The 22,044-nt window shown below is 40.1% G+C and overlaps 3 protein-coding genes across 4 annotated transcripts; all 3 read left to right on the top strand.

Moving 5' to 3' along the window:
* Positions 1-209: 209 nt before the first annotated feature.
* On the top strand, positions 210-4,658 carry mob3c (MOB kinase activator 3C). Of its 2 annotated transcripts, XM_077584184.1 has the most exons (4): positions 244-470; positions 2,699-3,263; positions 3,839-4,041; positions 4,261-4,658. In XM_077584184.1, exons 2-4 carry the CDS (start codon positions 2,846-2,848, stop codon positions 4,288-4,290), a joined length of 651 nt encoding a protein of 216 aa, XP_077440310.1. In that variant the 5' UTR covers positions 244-470; positions 2,699-2,845; the 3' UTR covers positions 4,291-4,658. The 2 variants fall into 2 exon arrangements, with proteins under 2 accessions (XP_077440311.1, XP_077440310.1); XM_077584185.1 differs by lacking the exon at positions 4,261-4,658 and having other exon boundaries at positions 210-470; positions 2,699-3,259; positions 3,839-4,029.
* A 718-nt stretch (positions 4,659-5,376) lies between these two features.
* Positions 5,377-12,336, top strand: mknk1 (MAPK interacting serine/threonine kinase 1). Its single transcript, XM_077584350.1, has 14 exons — positions 5,377-5,472; positions 6,220-6,282; positions 6,810-6,924; positions 7,005-7,103; positions 7,170-7,267; positions 7,591-7,670; positions 7,762-7,835; positions 7,917-8,021; positions 8,101-8,156; positions 8,828-8,923; positions 9,458-9,652; positions 9,976-10,140; positions 10,212-10,255; positions 10,895-12,336. Exons 2-14 carry the CDS (start codon positions 6,229-6,231, stop codon positions 11,145-11,147), a joined length of 1,434 nt encoding a protein of 477 aa, XP_077440476.1. The 5' UTR covers positions 5,377-5,472; positions 6,220-6,228; the 3' UTR covers positions 11,148-12,336.
* Positions 12,337-12,963: 627 nt separating this feature from the next.
* Positions 12,964-15,185, top strand: LOC144062890 (transmembrane protein 275-like). The gene is made up of 2 exons (XM_077584686.1): positions 12,964-13,042; positions 13,990-15,185. The coding sequence occupies exon 2, from the start codon at positions 13,993-13,995 to the stop codon at positions 14,584-14,586; it is 594 nt and encodes a 197-aa protein (XP_077440812.1). The 5' UTR covers positions 12,964-13,042; positions 13,990-13,992; the 3' UTR covers positions 14,587-15,185.
* The last annotated feature ends 6,859 nt before the right edge of the window (positions 15,186-22,044 follow it).

The raw sequence follows: 22,044 nt of genomic DNA, 5'->3' as shown, positions 1-22,044 counted from the left end.
ACATATTTGTGGGATTGTTGTGCTCTCTGCTCTGTACTTGTGGTGGATAGACGTGGCCCACTTCATCAGAGAGGGGGCCGGGCTTCCGCGGGCTTGTAGGATGAGGAAAAGTAAGGGGGGGAAAAGAAAGAGGAAGGGCTGAAATTAGAAGGCCTTTCCCAGGCCGTTCACACACTTGAGGCATATGTAGCAAGAGCAGGCCCAGAAGACAAAGTCAGGATGTGACATCATCCGCAGGAAGGGAAGCCAAGCGAGCAGTTCAGCTTTTTCTTGACTTGCGCTTTTGCTGCGGAGTGAAGTTGGATGTCTGTTTGAGGCAGGGGAGAGAGAGAGAGAGAGAGAGAGAGAGAGGGGAGGTAGGAGGGAGGAGAAGGAGGTAAAGCAGCTGGAGCTGTCCTCCAAAATCCACTCTGGCCTCTCACAAAGCTTTCGCCAACATTGTGGAGCCGCCACTGTAGGATAGCAAACAGGTACAGTGGAAACTTATTTTTTTCCTACTATGTGAACAAATCTCATTTAAGTTCATGCTTTAAACAGCCAAACCTTTGTTTTGATTTAGACCATGCAGGCCTTGAATGGGTTTGTTTTTAGCGTGTGGTGTCAATAAACACCAGGGAAGTATGCATACGTGATATGAGTGCATGATCAGACATGCTTCAGCTTGAGGCTATGGCAGGGAGTAAAAGTCTTGTAACCCACAAGTGTTTATCTTTTTTTTTTTTTTGCTATTACATTTATTGACTATATAGGTCGTCCATGTTTATGTCTGTTTGATGTTTAAGTCTTCCTCTAAACTCTTTTGTTATGGGGCTATCTCATGACCACGTATTCACGCTCCCCCACTGAACTAGCCGGCAGAGGAAGAAAAATGATCTCTTTTGCAGATCACACACTCTAAGATCATTTTGGTGATGTCATCTTTTTTCCCCTGTACATTTTTTTTAGGGGGAGTTTTATTAACTGTTTTCAATCAGCAATGGACAAACTTTTAAGTGTCATTTGGACACGGACTGATAATGTGAACTCAAAAAGAAACCAAAAGTTATGCTCGTAGAGTGATTCAGAGAAGAACCATGGCAGGAATTGTATAGAGTCACTTTACACACAAATGTTGATGATAGTGTCATGTTGCAGCCAAGGTCACTTGGCTGCAGAGTCCAATCAGTGGAGGTCATGCTTTAATCTAAATGGAAAGTTCACTATAGAGAGCATAAGCACAAGACAGTTAAAAAAAAAAAAGTGGCGTATTCCAAATGCCAGCTCATAATAATCAAATGTAATGTGCTGTTTATTGAGGTTGCATCTGCTTGGCTAATGAGACGTCTGCAGTATGAATGACTGCCAAATGGTATGTACGTAAGCACAGAATCTAACGAAACAAAATAATAGAATCTCTTTGTCCACCAGACAAAATAATAAGTTTGTTTACTAAATTTCTGTTAATCTTTAGTATATCAACAGGAGAACATGGTTGGTTCCATCAGAAACACCCATTTCTGACCAAATGTTTTAAAAGTGGAAGTCAACACCCCAAAAATTCTTGACAATATTATGTTCTATGCAGCCCCACTTGTCTAAATACGGTATTCTGGTTAGTGGAATATGAGTTAAGCAGTAAAATCCAGCAGTTATTTTATTTCTATTTTTTTTTTATCAGCGCCAGAATCCCAGTTGCTCAGGTAACAACCAATCACAGTGCAGTTTCAGAAAACAGGTGAGCTGTGGTTGGTCATTGCTCGATGCTTCATTCGTGGATGGTCGGACTTTTCCGACTTCAAACCAGGAAGTGCGTATGGGAACGCCCCCTTGAACTAGGAAATCTTGCTTGCGATGTTGGTGGGGTGAAAAAGTACCATTACTATTACTTCACCGACGGACTACAATGGCGACCCCTTTGGAAACAGACCGTGAATGGTAAAACACAATTTACTCGAGTATAAAACTAGAGAGCTTTCTTCATTCATAAATATTCCACCTAACTCCACGTAACACAACGTACGTGACAGTATGCCGTTATCTCCCTCCATGAAATTATACGTTAAACTACTGAACTGTATGAAATACTTATAAAATAAGATAAAAACAATAAATTAGGCAAAATTGCGACAAGGCAAGTGTGCTGGAGGTCAAAATGAGTTTTAAGGACCAAAGTAAAACAATTTATCACTATCCGCCAATTTGGTTGTTTACTTTTGCCTCAAACGCTTTTAGGTTGGAACTGGAAAAAAAACAACTCGGATAAATCCGACTTACGGCCATCCTCGAATGCAGCATGAGCCCTCAGCAACTGTGATGTCATCTTCAGTCGACAGGAAGTGACAAAATGGTTGCCCCCTGGAATGGATTCCACAAATGTAATATTAATCAGAATGTCATGTTTAGACTAGTGAGGTCACACATAGCATATTATTGTCAATAAATGTTGACTTCCACTTTAACGCTAAAATGTGCTTTTGTGATGACTCAAGTTAGAATACAGCAAAGGACTGAGAAATGGCTAGTGATACAACAATAACAATATACATGCAGTGACTTCTATGGTTGAAGTTGAACGTCAAGAGTTTTTTTTTTTTTTTTTTTACATGGCATTCCTCATTCACTTCACAAACTGTCATGTTTTCTCATAATCACACTTTTTACTACTCATGTTAAGGAATGACAGACAGTCATGAAATATAAAATGTTTTATGCTTCACAGTGAACGTCCCAAGCATCTGGAGCCAGCCTTGACCAAGCTCTACCCCTGTTGTGACCTCCTCCAGGCCAGAAACTGCCCTCCTCAACACCATCAAACACATTCTGGAGAGTACAAACTGCCCATCTGTGGGGAGAAACTGCTGTGGACATGGCTTTGTGTCTGGGTCAGGTGTTTAGCAAAGACAAAACGTTCCGACCTAGGAAACGCTTTGAACCCGGCACACAGCGTTTTGAACTGTACAAGAAGGCGCAAGCCTCGCTCAAGTCCGGCCTTGACCTGAGGAAGGTGGTGCAGCTGCCCGAGGGCGAGAGCCTCAATGACTGGGTCGCCATGCACGTGGTGGATTTCTTTAACAGAATCAACCTGATCTACGGCACGGTCAGCGAGTACTGCACCGAACGCACCTGTCCGATCATGTCCGGGGGGCTCAGGTACGAGTACAGGTGGCAGGATGGTGAAGATTACAGGAAACCTACCAAACTGCCTGCTCTCATGTACATGAACCTGATGATGGACTGGATAGAGTCGCTCATCAACGATGAGGACATCTTCCCCACCAGAGTAGGTGCGTGTGGAGTCCTTTACGAAATCGAATGACGGCTTCATTAAGCTTCAATTAGCTAAAGATTCAAACAAGGTTAATTGAACCTTGAGGCTGACATTTAGAAGCAATCAAATGGTGGGGATGTTGTGTCGCATCAACAGACTTGATAATTACCACAATTGTATTCATTATCGGGAATGATGATAGATTATCATGACGAAATGGCCCCACATTTAATTCGTCTACAGATTACAGACATTTTGCTAGTCTAATTTGGGTGTAACAGTTTTCCATTGACCGGCCAATCAGAGGACGTAAAAGTGCTGCCGTTATGAGCCAGCGAGTTGGCCATGGGCAGATTAGATTGACATGGCAACACTTAGAGGCTGAAATCTGATTGGACAAAAAAAATAATAATACATTTTCATTCTTTCACATTCTAAAAGCGGTTCAATCATCAAAAATGCTACGAAATGAAGAGAAATGGACTGTTGGAAATTAATAATATAATTTGATGATAATTTAAAAAAAAAAAAAGAAACAAAAAAAAAAACCTGAAAGGAGAGTGAACATATATTTTTCCATGTCCACTGCAGGTGTTCCTTTTCCCAAGAATTTCCAGCAGGTGTGCAAAAAGATCCTGAGCCGACTCTTCAGGGTGTTTGTGCACGTTTACATCCATCACTTTGACAGCATCTGCAGCATGGGCGCCGAGGCTCACATCAACACCTGCTACAAGCACTACTACTTCTTCATTTCAGAGTTCAACCTCATCGACCACTCTGAACTTGAGCCCCTGGTGAGACATGAGCGTGGCCTTGACCTTGTGTTATGCAATCAAATGTCATTGTCTAATGTCTCTGATCGTGAGCATGAAAGGAGACTGAGAAAATCCATCGTTGGCATTCATTATTGTAAAGATCAGAATGTGTCCTAATTAAGAATATAAAATAGGGATGAGGCTCATTCTGTTTATGTCCACAATTGTAATGTCTTCCTCTGTTTTGTTTTCATACAGAAAGAGATGACTGAGAAGATTTGCAATTAAACTGCAAAGATGAAGACAAAATGTTCACCTTCAATGGACTCTTAAGAAATTTCACATTAATGTCTACATATTACAATGTGAGCTGTATGAGTGTCACTGTGAATTTTTACTATCCAACCACACTTTTTCAGGTGGTGTCAAGATGTGTTACAAATTTGGTGCTGTTTTTATTTGGCTGTGAGCTGGTTCGAGATTTCATCTGTCTTTCCTCCTGTTTTTCATCCTGTGCGTGTATTTATGGTTGGCCTTTTATATGATATGCTGAACTTGTTGGACTTTTATTGAGTAAAAGATTGTATTTTACAAGTTTTACAAACCCTGAATTAGGGTCAGCCTTAAAGGGAAAGAATAAATATGAATAAATGTAAGTTATGCTGTGTGTTATCTAAAGAATTGGTTCTGAAAGTTGGCTCCACCAGGGCTCCATAAGTCATTACTTTGGGGCTGCAATAAAAACTGCATATATGGTAAATAGCATGCAAAAAAAAAAAAAAACATAAAATAATACTGTATATGTATATAGATTCTAACCTTGGAAAAGTATTTGCAGCTTCTAAGCACACACGTGTCAAAGTTAACTTGTGTATGAATAACTACTTTTGAAACATATAAAGGGACGTTGTGTCTTTGGGAATTTGCTCCCAGTACCCTGGCGTCGTTTAAAAAAGTTTTGAATTTTGTTATTTTACTTTCTATTGACCAGGTCTCAGCTACTTTTGATCATGTGTCGTTGTTAGAAACTTTTCCCGGTAAGGCAAAACTAAACGTAAAAGTTAAAACTTTATTGTCATGAAGCATGTACATTAATGAGTACTCTCATTTAACAAAGGTTTAAAATGATTGCCTCGTATAAATGGTTATGAAAGGCGAAATGAGGGAAGAAAATAAGAGTATATGACAAGCTATGAAACCATAAAGATTGGAAAAGACCCGTTTAAAGTTCAAAACATTCCCTATAACTTGAAGAGGCGTGCCGGATGACGTAAACGTGACGTTTTTATATCCAACCAATAGACGAAGAGAAAACGCGGAAATAGGCGTGTCTGTATGTGTTCATGTGTTTTCCCGCTGGGCGCGTCACCGCTACTGGTCGACTGGTGGCTTTCAGCTGGCGATGGGAGCTTACATCAGCTCTCGGAGGCTCTGACCCGCGGGGATGCGACCAGTTCGGAGAATGTTCAGGTTACAAGACCATTTTATGGCTCAGATTTGCTTTAACGGCACATGGCTTGTCTTTGTATAAAGTATTTAGGGTTGGCGTAAATTACAATCGTTTTATAGGTTTGTGCTTGGCTAGCCAGTTAGCTGTGTGGCTAACGCTAACAACATTACGTCGTTTGTTTGTCCTCCGCTAACAACATTACGTCGTTTGTTTGTCCTTTTTAAGACATAGCCTTTTAGTTTTTGTTTTTGCCAAGCGAATGAAATTGTTACCAAGCGAATGTTATGAAGCTATTATTTTACTGCAATTAAAATTAAGTGAGTGATAATGTACCAATTGACGATGGCTTGGCTGTCAATGACGTCACGACCTGGTTTGGATTTGCTAACGTTGTCTAGCTATTGGATTTCATACTGATGTGTCCTGGTAAGCTCATTTATTTATATAACACTTCTCTCAGAGAGATCACAGAGCGTTTTACATGGTTAAAATGCAAAATAAAATTGACACGTTGTAATGTTATCAGTTTACAGCTTTAGCACTTAACTATATGGTCTAATACCGAGACTACACATAATTTTTATAATCATTTTAATTACTATTTCACAATCGTCTATGTGCAACCAAAGAAATAACCCATCTGTGAGGCAATAGTTGATACGTGAAATCATGCTCTTGACTGACGATCTTGTTATCGCATCTGAGTACATTACATCTGATCGTGCAGGGTATTCCAGGTCAACTAAATATTTGTAATGTTCCCTCAGTTGGCAGCTATGGTGAGGCACCGCATGATGACGGAGTTGCAAGTCTTCCAGCGCTCGCTCCAGGTACCATCTGTCACCACGTCGATGTGAAATCATCTTATCAGTACACTGACTTGTCAGCCTTATCTACCTTTACACTCAGACGTTCCATCACTCTGTGAGTCATGTGCTATGACTTTTAGTGTAGATCTGTCTGGTAATAGCCGATAAGGTTGGCATTTTGTCTACTAACAGCGAACTACTGTTCTGGCAGGTTGCCTTAGAGAAGGGATGCAAAAAAAAAGTTTGACATTAATTGTGATTGTTGCAAAAAAAAAAAAAAAAAGTTCTAATCCAGTCTAATGTTCAACACAATCCATTCTAGGATGTTTTTTTTCATTAAGGGAGATTTGTGCTATTGTTCTGACTTTAGAGGTGTATAATTTTGGATTTTTTTTATGTTTCCCTGAGGTGTGGTACCTCTTCAAAATAAGTGTTTAGAATGTAAAATTTAAGTAGAAAACCATGCATTTTCTCTTCTAACTTCTCAACAGGATGATTGATTTCACACTTACTCTTATGTTTCCTCCCTCGTTTCCTGTCTGTTCCAGGGCAACTCCCTGGCTCTGGGCCAAGTAGGGCAGTGTTATGGGGAGCAGCAGCAGCAGCAGCAGCAGAATGGGATGGCTTCAGAGGACAGGCAGCACATCGCTCAAGTCCCTGCAGGTATGACACAGCCTTATTGTTCAGTGCAGTGGACAATGGTTTCAAATGTCTTCATTTGTTATCGTCATGCGCTACATCAGAAGTTGAGAAAAGCCAGCCTTTGAACATCCCTGATGCAGCCAAACGAAAGAAGAAGAAAAGATCACGGGCGACAAACAACCCCACTGGGACTTTTGATGGTAATAATGGCCAGATTTGAGTATGACTCATTGATGTGTATTGAACTTGTTCTTCATTCATTTTAGACCTTTACAAGCTGACAGATGAGGTGCTTGGCCAGGGGGCCTTTGCCAAAGTCCAAGGATGCGTCAGCCTGCAGAATGGGCAGGAATATGCAGTAAAGGTGATTTTTAAAATTAGTTTCTGTAAAATGGCAATGTGAGACATTTTGATACGGTTAGTTTTTGAGGACTGGCAGTAATTAATTAATCTGTTATTTTTTTTGAATGATGATGGTTTAAAGGGGAAATCAACCCAATAATTCAGCTAACAGCTCATGTACTTCAAACGAACTGTTCACGGTTCATGTGGAAAAAAGTGCTTTTGAGATTGGTGTTGTAGTGTTGACTTGGATTGAAATCTTTCAAAGCTGATGTTGTCTTTAAGCAAACTATGCAGATGGTTACATAACATTGCATTGAAATGTATTTTTCATCTGTCACGCAGATCATCGAAAAGAGTGCGGGTCACAGCCGCAACCGAGTCTTCCGAGAAGTGGAGACGCTTTACCAGTGTCAAGGAAACAAGTGAGGAGATTCATGTCATTTTTGAAAGACGTTCGGTGAAATGACCACAATTCATGTGAACTGAAACTAAATTGGCGATCTTTGGGCTCAGAAACATTTTGGAACTGATTGAGTTCTTTGAAGACGGCGCCTGCTTTTATTTGGTGTTTGAAAAGTTGCGAGGAGGTGAGCGGAAAGAACAGCGACCATTTTGTCCTTACGCTATGAGACACGCACCGACACGATGCGATTGTTTTGTCTCTCCAGGTTCCATTCTTACACACATCCAGAACCGGAAGCACTTTGATGAGCTGGAGGCCAGCAAGGTGGTCCGTGACATCGCCCAAGCGCTTGACTTTCTACACATAAAGGGTAAAGCACCTCCTTGTCTCGTCTACCCACATTTGGCCGAGCTGTCCCAGTTGTCACGGTAACACTGTTATCCTTTCAGGCATTGCTCACAGGGACCTCAAACTGGAGAACGTCCTTTGTGAAGACACTGATCAAGTAAGTCAGGCTGCAAATGGGTGCTTTAAATGATTGAAAAGACCTTATTTAGAATGTTTTAATAAATGCCTTTCCCCTAAAACAAAACAAGGTAATGTACCACATGTGTAAGGTGCTAAGAGCTTGAAAATAGATCATAAAATGTGCCTAAGGTAGACTTTGCAGACAATAAATGCTGGAGGGGACCACATAGCACCACATACATCCAAACTAAAGCTATGACAACAATTCCAATTCTATTCTATTTGACCATTGTGAGTGCAACTCAGCCTTGTCTGCCAACTAGTGGTGGATGGTGATATTACTTCAGTATTCTTAATATTTTGTTTGTTTGCCCCCCACACACACACACACACACACAGATTTTTTTTTTATGTGGACAAAACACGTTGTCTTAATATATTTCATAGTATAGGACAGTATACTACTTCAGTATTATTAATAATTTTTTTCCCATGATTATTTTCCTGCCCCTTTACACCGTGTTTTTCTTGGCAAATGCGTATTAAAAGTTAATCAGCAATTTTTTGGTGTGTGAAAAACTCTTTGGGTTTGTAAAAATATATATATATATCTTTTTTCAAATAATATTAATCCATCCCTGTAGTAGAACATTTCACCTTTTTTATTTTTCTGACCTTCAGCAACTCTCCATCTGCCTTTTTTTCCAGGTGTCACCGGTTAAGATCTGTGACTTTGACCTGGGAAGCGGCGTGCAACTCAGCAGCGCCTGCACACCTATCACCACTCCAGAACTCACTACACCGGTAAGATTCAGAACTTAGATCAGTGATTTGTGTCATTAGGGGACCATGAGAGATGATTAAGTAAGTGCTAGGCTAGCCAGTTAGCTGTGGCTAACGCTAACAACATTAAGTCGTTCGTTTGTCCTCCGCTAACAACATTACGTTGTTTGTTTGTCCTTTTTAAGACATAGCCTTTTAGTTTTTGTTTTTACCAAGCGAATGAAATTGTTACCAAGCGAATGTTATGCAGCTATTATTTTACTGCAAGAAAAGTTAAGTGAGTGATAATGTACCAATTGACGATGACTTGGCTGTCAATGACGTCACGGTCTGGTTAATGACAGGAAATCATCCAATATCACCTAATTAGTCTAAAAAAATATATTATAAATAATGTTAATCTTTGCAAGCTATGTATAGTGACAACCAGAGCAATTAAATGCTCTTCCACTAGATGACAGAAGCTACAACTTACCTATTAGCATTCCACTACGTTCAATATAGGTTATTCATTAGCATGCTACAAACATCTGGTCATGTGTTGTCACCTTTTAGTGTGGCTCAGCTGAATACATGGCCCCAGAAGTGGTGGAGGTGTTCACCGACGAGGCGTCCTTCTACGACAAGCGCTGCGACCTGTGGAGCCTCGGGGTCATTCTCTACATCCTGTTAAGTGGCAGCCCGCCCTTCACGGGCCACTGTGGCAGCGACTGTGGGTGGGACCGGGGGGAAACATGCCGCACGTGCCAGGTACACTCACCCAGATGAGACGACACCGTCTGTAAGGTGACACATCCACATATCGTTAGCCTAAAAGCAAACGTAGCATTCACTTCCCTTTCCTGACATTTTTGTGTGCATTCTGCGTGGCGTCGAACATCCGTCACTTTTCTCCGTCATCACCTGATCATCATCTGACTAACGGTATCGCTCCATCAGGCGCCGCCCACGCGCAATCGCGAGCAGATCGCATTTCAAAAATAGAACTTGAGGGGAAGATGGCGCTTGCGTGCTGAGAATGTCGCCTCCGTTCGAGAATGCGTGACGCATGTCCTGCTCCGCCCCCCCCCCAGAGTCACCTGTTCGAGAGCATCCAGCAGGGCAAATACGAGTTTCCGGACAAGGATTGGGCTCACATCACAGATGCCGCCAAGGATCTTATCAGCAAGCTGCTGGTACGAGACGCCACCCTGCGCATCAGCGCCGCTCAGGTCCTCAAGCACCCTTGGGTGCAGGGGGTAGGTTTTGGTTTTTGCTTGCTGTTTGGTATTGGAGACCGGAATTTCATTCGCACCTGCATTTTGTACAGAACGCACCAGAGAGAGGTCTTCCAACTCCTCATGTCCTACAGAGGTAAGATGGAAAGTCATGAAACCACTGAAATGTCATGAGAAGAAATGTAGTCATCCAAAAAGTTATATATACGACGGTCCTTCCGAACCCTGCCGTTAATGGCAAAAATCCACAAGTTCCCTGCCAATTACCTGCACATGCCACAAGATGGCAGCAAAGCACTATTTTTCTGTTAGACAAGGCTATGGACTCTGTGAATGAAGCTACTCCCTTCACTTCATAGTTGAAAGGATCAAGATGGCTGTTTCCCCCCTCCCACATTAACGCATAACAACATAAGACAGAAATGAGATTCAAAGAAATGTGGGGAAAAATCAACATGTTTTGAAAAATATGTTTGATTTTTGCCAATTTTTTCTCTGCTGCAAAGTTAAACAAATATGAAAGCAAGTCAAATGTTCTGCTTGTAAGTCATATCTTTGTTGTTGAGTTAAGGAAGACCTTAAATTAGCATTGGCCTAAAAAAAAAAAAAAGTATTGCCAGGCTCAAGTGTTTTTTTTTGTTTTATAAATTAACATGCAGTGGGCCGCCGTGCACATTTTTTGTCGCACCGAAAAAAGTAAAACCGGACCGTTAAAAGCTAACCCTTTCAAGTGAAAGCGAATCAACTCCTCGTGTTCTGTACGTCGACCTCGCAGGAACAGCAGCACCAAAGACTTGAGCCAGTTTGCGGCCGAAGCCATCGCCTTCCATCGGCAGCTTTCGCAGCACGACGAGCAGCAGCAGCAGCAACACCAGCAGGAGGAGGAAGAAGAAGAAGAGGAAGCGTTTTGCTCCGCCGACATCTGCTCCATGAGGCTTTCTCCGCCGTCCAACTCCAGACTGGCTCGCAGGAGGGCCCAGTCCAACGCCATGCGCGGCCGAGACGGCGCGGCTGAGCTCACGGCTTGAAAATGAGACGCTCGCCATCCTGTTCGCAACTTTTATTATTTGTGTGTGTGTGTGCGCGTGGATGTGTGTGATAAGTTTGTGTTGTGGAAACTTTTTTTTCTTCTTCCCCACTGCCTGTATCTTATCTCTTGCAGCAAAGTTGCATTTCCTCTTGGAAACCTCGGGGAAACTCTTGACATTTTAAACCAAAATGTATTTTTTTTTTTTGTTTTTTAGGAAAGAATACAGTAGGTCATTTATTATTTTTGTATTTATTGTAGTCAAACGTCTTGCTTTATGATTGCCTCATAATTGCATGAAGGAATATTTTTCTTATGTTTTGCTTTTATGAAGCCTATCCGTGTATGTGAAAGGGAGTCTTAATGTGTACGAAGCCCATTTTTAATTGTAATTTCCAGACTGTGAAGAAAGAACTTGTTCTGATTTATTTCTTTGTTCACAGTGTAATACCCGTTACTGATGTACATCGCATGTTTAGTTTATACGTATTTTCAACTTGGATTTGTCTCAGCGCATTCAAGTTGGAGCCTGCTTTGCACAAAGTTGTTATTTATTCAAACCTGGTGCTTTCACATTTTATGTCTGGAAACTTAAAATGTGAGTTGTTCACACATATCAACATCGATAAAGGTATATCGGGAGATTTCATATTGGTATTAAAAGGGATTTATTTTTAAGTGAATGTGGTGGCTTGATCGACCAAATGATAAATAATAACACGCGTTATCAAACGAGGAGGAGCCTCAAATGGTCTTTTTATGACTCATCAAAAAGTGTTTTATTGAACATCTTATACCTCGCGCATGTCTCTATCATGTTCTGTTGTTTCTCCTGAATGTGCCAAGAACGAAATACAAACCAAGCTTAGATAAGCTATACGTTACATGGGAATATTTTATTTAAAGAAGTATTTTTTTATTTGGCAGAGATTAGTTTCATATGTTGTGAGTGTACGTTTGATTCCACATGGTTGCCGTGGACACAACATCTCTATAGCAACGCTGAGCTGCTGGCTAAATGAAAAGCCTCTTATCTGATTTGTGTTTATTTGCACCAATAACTCAAGAGGCAGAAAATGAGAAAAGTATGCAATTATGGAGCCCCTCCCCCATTTGTATTCTTGTTAAATTTGTTAATGGGCTTGTACAGAAGGCGGGAGGATATTTTCAATAAAACAATTCTAAATGAACTATTGTGTCTGTAGTTGAACGTTATTTTATTATATAACTCCGAATGATGTGCAAGATAAGATACCAAAATATTAGGAACACTTCAGTGCAAGTCCACTACTATGAATCTAACCACACAAAAAACATAAATAATGTTTTTAATTCAATTCTATTTTACTGTCCTTTTTTAGTTGGATTTCATTTACATTTTTTGCACGTTTTTATTGAATGCAATTTAGTGTTAAATGTATTGCTTATAATTTTTTGTTGATTCATTTAATTGTCTTATATAATTTACTTACACATTACTTATTTTTGTTTTTTTTTACAATTTCATTTTTATTTACTGTTTACTTTTAAAATTTGATTTAATTTGATTTGATCAATTTAGTGTTATTTCATTTTATTTTCAATTATTTTTGTTTTGTTTTTGAGTTATTAAATTTAATGTAATTTTATTTAATCATTTTATTCATTGAAATTAAATTTCATTAGGTACAAAATGAATATAATTAAACGTTTTGTTTTGCTTTTTTTTTTTGTAATAGTATTGCAGGTTTAAGAGTGGGCGTGCCGTTTCATGTTCACAGTAGAGCACCAGAGTGGAGACAGCAGCTCATAATGTGCTCCGCTCCTGCAAAGAGGAGACATCTGATGTCCGCTTCTCCTGCATCCTGTTCACTTCGGGCATGGAGGGACAAACACCATTAAAGCCGCCCATCTAAAGTAAGTAAATGTTGATATCTTAACAAGGGATTGCCCACTCCCTTTTTCGTGATATTTGTGTGAAGTGTGAAGTGTAAAAGGTCATGGGGGGCAATTGCCATTTTGGTGCAATTGAGAGGGTATGACGCAACAAGTTTTTTTCAATTTACATAAGAATGAATTTGTCAGTACTGTAAATGTGTGCATTACCTTTAAAAGATACATTTCTAATAAAAGACGATTAGATATACACATCACCAGGCACTGTATATAAAAATGGTATATTCATTTTTTTCAATAAAAACTAGAAGACAATTTATGTTTAGTGCAATCCAGAAAAATAGATTTTTTATAGTAAACAATTTAAGTCAAAAGGCTGTCTAGTTTATTTTTTAATAACAACTTTTATCCTTAAACATTACTGTTAAAAATGGACTGCCACTAAAGTATTGGCAAAACCGCTTAGGGTTGTCGCCGACTTCTGAAAGTAACTGATAAAGTAACTTGTAATGTAACTTAATTTCTTTTGAAATCAAGTAATCAGTAACATAAGTTACTTTTTAAATCAATATACCTCACTTTCAATTACTCAGTAAACCTTATTTTAAAATGAAGTAATCAGTAAAGTACATAAGTTACTTTTAAATTTAAGTAATCAATAAAGTAATTAGCTTTCAAAATCAAATCATCAGCGAGGTAGATACCTTACTTTTGAAATTAAGTAATTAGTGAATAACATAAGTTACTTTTTAATCAAGTAATTGGTAATGTAACTTTCTAAAGTAAAATAATCAGTAAAGTAACTGTAACTAAGTTACTTTTAAAACCAAGCCATCAGTAAAATAACTTAGTTACTTTAAAAATAAAGTCATAATTAAAGTAACTAAGTTGCTTTTTGAAAGGTAATTGGGCAACACTGCTGATAACTGTACCTCATTTTACGTGTTCTTCCAACTTCTTCATCTCAGGTGATGAGTCCATCGCTTCTGCATTTGCTCTTCAGCTGGTCTGGACCCCTCGCGCACCTCTCCATGGTGCTGCCGGAAAACACGTGCAGACCCTCCGCAGCCAAGCGGGTCCCAAAACCCAACGCACGCCTCCGTCCCCACAGCCTGCCCTCGCCTCCGCTTTGCTGCGCGTGCGGCCTGTGCATGCTGCTGGCCGGCGTCAACATCACCCTGGTGGGCGCCTTCGCCTTCGGCACCTTCGTCCCGAGCGGCAACCCCCCCATCGTCATCGGGCCGCTGCTTCTGCTCACCGCCCTGGCTTTCTTCGCGGCGTGCTGCGCCACCAGCAGCGGCGGCCCGCCGGCGAGCTCCGTCCACCGGGTCCATGGGCCAATGCAGGCGGGGGCGGCTTTTGAGATGGAGACTAGCGAGCACACGCTGCAGGAAACCACGGCGCTTCAGTTTAGCCCCACCAGCTCGCCCGTCTCATCGCGCGGGTCCGACGCCGCCAACGCTGCACTGCCTGCATGCCCTGTAGGGGGCGATAATGAGCATGTGGGGTGTGACACGTGTATAGTCACTCATAGTTCACCAGACTTGAATTTTGCTGGTGAGTAAATGTGCTGCTAACTAATAGAATTTTGTTGAATGTTTACATCTCATATCTGTAGTGCATTCAGAAAGTACAGACAGGGACTGGGTCCTAAATTGACCTCCCACTAATTTTCTTTTATAATTGTCTTTATTTTATTTTTTATTAAGAATAATTTATTATATCACAAACTATGATCCAAAATCACCTTTAAACCTGTCTTACATTATCCTTAAAATTAAATAAATGCCCCCAGAATCATCAGCATACTTCCTTGACACCAATTCTTACTTCACTATTAGCCAGGGCTTTGGCACCATCTTGTGGCATTGCAGCTACTACAGTGCTTAATAAGGAGCAGATAAATGTTAAAAACAACAACAACAACAAAAAACATTCAAATTGGGATGCATGAAATCTGGCACATAGGCTACTCTCGGAATTTTGTGTGGCTAGCATTATTTTGGAAAATAATATGCTGTACATAGGCTATTCATGTACATATACATGTGCGTAATTTCATTCGTGTGTAAGTGTACCTAATGATTTGTTCTTGTCTTCGAATTGGCTCTGCTGTTCTTCGAAACGTCGGCTGGAGCACGCGTTATATTTTGTGGTTGCCATGTGGCTTTGTAATGTAGCGTGCACAAATAAAGTTATCGATGAATGAATTTTAAAGTTGTGACTTAAACGTCATATTATCTGTATACACTCATTGAGCGTTACCTGGCATCTGAGGCAGCAGCTGTCGGGCTGAGGTGAGATTCGTGTTTGCTCAGCGTGGCACTCGTGTGTCCGTGTGCGTGAAACAAACACACTGTGATTAAACTCGGCTATTGTGTAGCAGAGATAAGAGGCCTATCGGTCTGCCCAATCTTATTGCAGCCCCCCCCCCCCTCCCTTTTGTCTGTATTATGAAAGGCAACGTTATAATAGTGTTGCTATAAAGCAGATTAGGGTGTGATGGACCTGGCGAGCTGAATGAGGAGGTCGCCTTGCCCCGGCTGATTACATGAAGTCGCTGTTGGTCTTTGCAGCTGCTGCGGGTTACTTACTAGCATCTTTGCAGTACACGTCATTGTTAAACTACTGCTCTGTTGTCCAATCAGATTATGAAACAACTTTTTTTTTTTTATCGTGAAGACGTTTACATTTCAGTTTTGTAGATTTTTTTTTTTTTAATTACAAACCGCACAATTTACAATACATGTAAATAGGGTGATAAAAAAAATCGGAGGTGAAGTACTGACTTTAGCCACTAGAGGGTAGTATCGTCATTCAGACGGTGTCCTGATGCGCCTGCCTGGCCCGCTGTTAGTGGACAGAAGAAACAACCCTTTCCATGATTCAAATTCAGCCATTCATTCTGAAGTGTTTGTCCTCATTATGGTCACACTTAAGCTGTCGTTTATCTCAGTTGAATTTGGGTGATAGGTGGGGCCTGCCCTGGACTGTTGGTCAATCACAGGGCATATAGTTTTTTTCAGAAACCTAAAAAAAATGTGAGCCAAAACAAAAGTATTGCCTTTATATTTTAAATTCAATCTAATTCAGTTCAATGAAACAATTACTGAAAAAATGTTGCATTCAGATAGAAAGCGAGACTAAATTGTTTTCCTTTTTCGTTGCTATTTGAATAAATCAGAGGCCTTGAATGCATCACAGCCTCTTCTATTTATTTGACCCTTGGGCCTCCTGCACTACTTTCAGGGGAATTCAAATAATGCCCTGCAGCACTGAATAGCTGCATTAAAAAAAAAAACTAAACAGAAAAAAAACAATTCCCACAGGTAAAACCTTTCATTGGCAAAATATCCCAACAGAGAACAATCACGTGCATTTGACCGCTCTGGGTGAACAAAATCAGGTGAATGAATTCAAGCGGTTCTCACATGACTGTTTGACTTTGCTGTCACTAATATATATATATATATATATATATATATATATATATATATATATATATATATATATATATATATATAATGGCGGATATATATATATATATAAACATATATATATATTTATATATATATCATGGCGGATATATATATATATATATATATATATATATATATATATATATATATATATATATATATATATATATGTATATATCCGCCATTATTCGCTAAAAATCTTACCTACAATTTCCTTTTGTGGCAAAAGCAATTATGTCTTATTTTGGCGCCATCTGGTGGAATCTTGGTGTTGTTGTTAGATTCAATACAAGGATAACGCATTTTTTTGGTCTGTGTTTCAGATGTCCCACTTTGCCGTACAATTGATCTATATTCCCTAACATTATTCCGTGTAAATCATGAAAGGTTAGTTTCATGATTTTATACAATTTAAGTAAAATGAAAGTGCTTTTTTTTTTAAATGTCACGTGACTCTGTGCTAGCGTGTTATGTAGGATAGTATTCTAGCTAACACTATTAACAAACCTTATGTGAAAGTGGTTTGTTTGTGATAGTTTAACTACTGAATATAGTCATTTATGTTAATTATGTTTATGATGCATGGTGTCAACGCAATTCGAACCCCCTTTTGAGGGATGTCAAATATTCACAGATTTTGCTACTCGCTAGCACCTGTTCAATGTAGCCTATATGAAATTGATGACTAAAATCAAAGTCACAATTATAAATATTTCTTTATATTTAGTTGAGTAAATACCTAAAGGTGAGTTTAATGATTTAATACCATTTGTGTAAAATGATTTATGTCACGTCACTTTGTGCTAGCATGTTATTTAGGCCAGTTTGCTAGCTAATAGTATTGACGAGTGTAACGTCATGGTGGTTTGTTTGCGTTTAACAGTTTAATGAATGAATTTAGTTGTTGATAACTAAAATTCCAATTAAAATAAATACATTTCCCACAGGTCAAACATTTCTGACCACCTGGCGTGACCATAATCAGCTGACGGATTTCAGGCGTTTTCACGTATTTGTCTTTCCGCCTCGTCGCCCGCGTTTTTAGCTAGCGAGCGTTTAACGTCCTGTCTTCTTCATGATTTGATCCTTCTTTTCACTTTGCAAAGGGCCTTCTCTTTCTAATTCCCTAATGACTGTTGTGAGTGCTGACTCGGCTGTTGTAAAACAAATGATATCTCTGTCCTGCTGGAATAATCCTCATCTATTTCAATGCCAGGGCCCGCATTAAAATGACAGACGCATGTGTGTGTGTGTGTGTGTGTGTGAGAGGAAAAGAAAGGAAGAGGGGGTGTATTTCCATCTCTTGATAAATGTGCAAATGCCCAGCGACGCTGAATCAGACGTTCCGTGTTAATGTGCGTTCATTTCTCGCCTCATTCTCTAGCAGGCCTTTGTAACGCCGAGCTGGTCATATTTTGTCCCAGATTAGCCGAGTGACAGTTGCCTCTGCTCAAGGTATTTAGAAGACATAATTCATTCATGGATCTAGAAGTGCCCCCATTTGTCATTTAATGCATGGCGCTGTAGTCGTGTGTGTGTGTGTGTGTGTGTGTGTGTGCGCGTGTGTGTGTGTGTGTGCGTGTGTGTGTGTGTGTGTGTGTGTGTGTGTGTGTGTGTGTGTGTGTGCGTGTGTGTGTGTGCGTGTGTGTGTGTGTGTGTGTGTGTGTGTGTGTGTGTGTGTGTGTGTGTGTGTGTGTGTGGGTGCGTGTGTCGAGGGAGATGAGGGGCCAGGGCACTTTTCATCTGATGTATTAGCTGGCATATGCAAGCAATGAATTATCAAGCAGGAAAAAGGAGTCAATTATCCACTCCTAAAGAGGGGGCCGGGCCTTTTGTGCCCTTGGGGCCCCTTTCCATATTTACCATATCATTTTCACAGAAAGGTACGCTGGGAGATCGGAGGAGAGGCAGTGGACACGCACTCACACACTCACCCCATCCACACACACACACACACACACACACACACACACACACACACACACACACCAATAGCCTCTATTCAGCCATGTTATGATGTCATGTATTATGTACATAAATAACGCTATCACATTGTACATTTTGCTGTACTGTATATGTATTTAATTTGATTTCACTTTGTTTTACTCAGCTGTCTGCAATAAAAAAAATATTGTGAAAAATATTTTATATGTTACGTTTCGGACGTCAAGATGAGTACCATAAAAGTTCGCCATGTTTGTGTTTATATGCACATAATCCATTTTTACACCCACAGCAACTCCTCCAATTGATTTGGGGTGAGTTGGAATAGCCATGCTGTGACCGCCACTTCCTCCCAACGCCTCCCACTTACCTATCAAAATCTCCCCCCCCCCCCCGACCGGCTGCTTGGCTCCCACTAATAGAGTGGATATGGTAAATGAAATACCATTTTCATTCCAAAAGTCGCTCACCCATCATGTGACATACAGTATGTGAGCATCCTTCGCCGGTTTTGATGAGGACTGGCCATGTGTGTGCGTGTGTGTGCGATGCCTCCGAGCAGACCGGCTCTCGGTCTCGGACCGTCTCTCGGCCCGCAGTTCTTGACAGCGCTTGACACTTAGGTAAATGAGGTGGTTAGACTGCATTACGGCCAGGCTGATAGCTCGCTAATGGGTTTTAAGTTGGGGGAATTCGCCGGCCGAGCCCATCGGGGACGTTTTTTTTGACAGCTGGGTTGCTCTGGAATAAAGACGGAGGGGGACTCTCCGTGGGTCTTGGCTGGAGAGGAGATGGTGTTCTAAAAATAAAGTGCAGTTGACGGAAAACCTCTGTAAGGCAATGGAATAAAGGCGCCGCTATGCAATGAGTGTATGAAATAAAAATGATGTTAAGCTCGGGTAAAATGTTTCCATTTGGTGCCTCAAGATCACTCGAATCATCTTTCCCATTGAAATGAATGAAAAATCAATGAATCCAATCCCATACGGGCAAAAAAAGGCAGATAATGAGTGATTTAATTTAAAAACAAAAGGACGGTTCACATCCTTTGTTATGTTTGGGAAGGTTTATCATTTTGCATGCTGAGTATAATGTGTGTGCGTGTGTATATATATATATGCATACCGATTCCAAGCTGCCTGCAGTCTTAAGGCAGGGCGTCTAAATTTAGCGGCTAACGATAAACTCTTAAGTTTTAAGACATAGGCTAATGCGTACGGGTGTTAAAACCAGTGGGACACTTTAGCGGAGATTAAGGGACGTATCAAAGTCTGGCGCAAAGCTCCATCCGGAGCGGCGCGCTTGTTTGCTCGGCATCTGCCTTTGCAAAGAAAAAAAAGAGAACCAACGGAAGAAAAAGAGCGCTTGGCTGTGACTCAAGTGGCTCCTTTGAACGACGGATGATGTTGACCTCGAATGTTCTGTTGGGAAAGTGAACTCAACTTGCACCGGGGAAGGATGGAGGGGACCTGGCTGCAACCTTCTCTTTGAATCACAATGGGAGAAGAATGAGATGAATTACATTAGTAAAAAAAAAAAGAAGAATGAAATATGTCCTTAAACAGTCCAAAGGTGATTTCTGGGGTAACCGCTGGATCAAAAACAACCCAATTTTGGTAAAATATTGGACCAAGTAGTGAGCCAGTCCAATTTTGGACCAAAATTGGGTGTGCCAAAGCCCTGGTTAATAAGAAAGTAGTAATTGATCTCAAGAAAGTATTGTTAAAAGCGATACATCTCGACTGAGACACAAAGGGAGGTGCCAAGTTTAGCCTGGGTTGTGAGCGGAAGTCATTGTGTACACATTTTTATGAGTCAAATCATCTGTAAGCCTGTTTTTTTTTTAGCAGCTGTGAGATGACTTTGAAAAATTTAATTCACATTTTAACATTTCTAACTCGCACAAGAATGAGCTAAAAAAAAAAAAAAGTATCCCAATTATGGGTCAAAAATAAAACCAGTAATAACTTTTTGGGTTATTCAATTGGGTCAAATGAATACCCTACAAAAAGCCAAAAATGAATTGTTTTGTAAAAAGAAGAAGAAGAAGAAAAGCAACCTTTAAATTTAGCTGTTTTGTTGGTTATTCATTTGAACCATTTTTTTGGGTTATTCATTTAACTTAAAAAGTTGGGCTAAATCAATAACCTACAAAAACAAACAATCGTTTTTTGTTTGTTTTTTTAAGCAAAGGGACGGGGGGCTTTTTTCCCAAAAACTGTGGGCTTGTTTTGTGGGTTATTCATTTGTGTTAATCATTTAAGTAAAAAAGTTGGGTCAAATGAATACCACCACACAAAAAAAAGTGGGTGGGGGGAGGGAATGAAAAATAAAAAAAGGGATATTGTGTAGAAAAAAACCCCCAAAATTTGGTTGCTTTGTGGGTTATTCATTTGACCCAAGTATTTGGGTTACTCGTTTAACTGAAAAAATTGGACCAAATGAATATGCCACAAAACAAAACAAAAAGGGTTATGTTGTAGGAAAAAAAAAAAAGTTTTTGTAAAGGTTTTTATTTTATTTTATATATATATATATATATATATATATATATATATATATATATAAACATCCCAAAAGATTGTTTTGGTGGGTTATTCATTTGACTCAACATTTTGTGCTAAATGTATCATCCAAAAAGTTGGGTCAAACTAACCAAGGAGATCAGTCCCTATCTGAGCCATAATTACTTTTTGAGCAATTGTCTTAAAGCGTCAAGAGAAGTTAGCCATAGTAAAACAAGACTAAGCTAAGTAAAATGACAGAATGAAGACATCTGACAGACAGGTTTCCGGGTTTGCAAAGTGTATCGTCCCCTACAATAGCCCTTGGCTAATAGGAAAGTAGTAATTGGTATCAAGGAAGTATGTTGACGTGATCAATCTTAATTCTCTATATTCATTTCTGCATTTCACTTAAAGAAGACAAAAACGGTCTCAGGCTACTTGAGTTCTTAGTGACTCAAATAAGAATGCAATAAAGTAAAACTACGCCCCCGTGACTTCTTAGGGAAAATAGTGCTTGACTCACAATGACAAAATTGAGGCATATAGAAGAGGTGCACAATCCAATGGTGATCCAAATTAGGCTGGTTTGACCTTGGAGGAGGTCAACACTTCATTTTCGTGCAGTGACCTCCATAATCCGGATTTTCAGGTGCCTCAAGTGAACTCAACACCTCTCCTCAGTGTTGTAAACAAGCCAAAAAGAAAAGCTCCTCCGCTGTATAGAAGGTGTTGGCTGATGGCTGCGGCACGGCTTAAGTGGCAGGTAAATTGCAGGTTAAGTGGAGAACACCGTCTCTTAACAAGAGACTCCGGGCTCCTGAAAATCCTCCTAAATCTCTAATCTGAATACAAAAGAAAGGGGGCAGAGGATTAAAGCTGACCCCTCAATGTTGTGTTTGTTCCAGACTCCATTTGAGAGGCTGGCGGAGGAGGCCTAGTTTTCCATTGGGCTTGGGCCTGCATTGATTAATGTCACTATCAGTTGCACTTTTGTAAATATATATAAAAAGTCTACACACCCATGTTTGAATGCCTGTTTTTTGTGATGTGAAAAAGGAGCGCAAGATAAATTATTTAATAACACTCTAACACT

Source organism: Vanacampus margaritifer, chromosome 13 (genome assembly GCF_051991255.1).
Source record: "Vanacampus margaritifer isolate UIUO_Vmar chromosome 13, RoL_Vmar_1.0, whole genome shotgun sequence".
NCBI classification, from domain to species: Eukaryota; Metazoa; Chordata; class Actinopteri; order Syngnathiformes; family Syngnathidae; genus Vanacampus; species Vanacampus margaritifer.
This window is presented reverse-complemented; position numbering and strand designations above follow the sequence as displayed.

Coding starts and splice junctions, on each gene's coding strand:
- mob3c (XM_077584184.1), top strand. CDS start 2,846: ATGGCTTTGTGTCTGGGTCAGGTGTTTAGCAAAGACAAAACGTTCCGA. Junction 3,264..3,838: donor CATCTTCCCCACCAGAGTAG/GTGCGTGTGGAG, acceptor TGTCCACTGCAG/GTGTTCCTTTTCCCAAGAAT. Junction 4,042..4,260: donor ACTCTGAACTTGAGCCCCTG/GTGAGACATGAG, acceptor GTTTTCATACAG/AAAGAGATGACTGAGAAGAT.
- mknk1 (XM_077584350.1), top strand. CDS start 6,229: ATGGTGAGGCACCGCATGATGACGGAGTTGCAAGTCTTCCAGCGCTCG. Junction 10,141..10,211: donor AGCACCCTTGGGTGCAGGGG/GTAGGTTTTGGT, acceptor CATTTTGTACAG/AACGCACCAGAGAGAGGTCT. Junction 10,256..10,894: donor ACTCCTCATGTCCTACAGAG/GTAAGATGGAAA, acceptor TCGACCTCGCAG/GAACAGCAGCACCAAAGACT.
- LOC144062890 (XM_077584686.1), top strand. CDS start 13,993: ATGAGTCCATCGCTTCTGCATTTGCTCTTCAGCTGGTCTGGACCCCTC.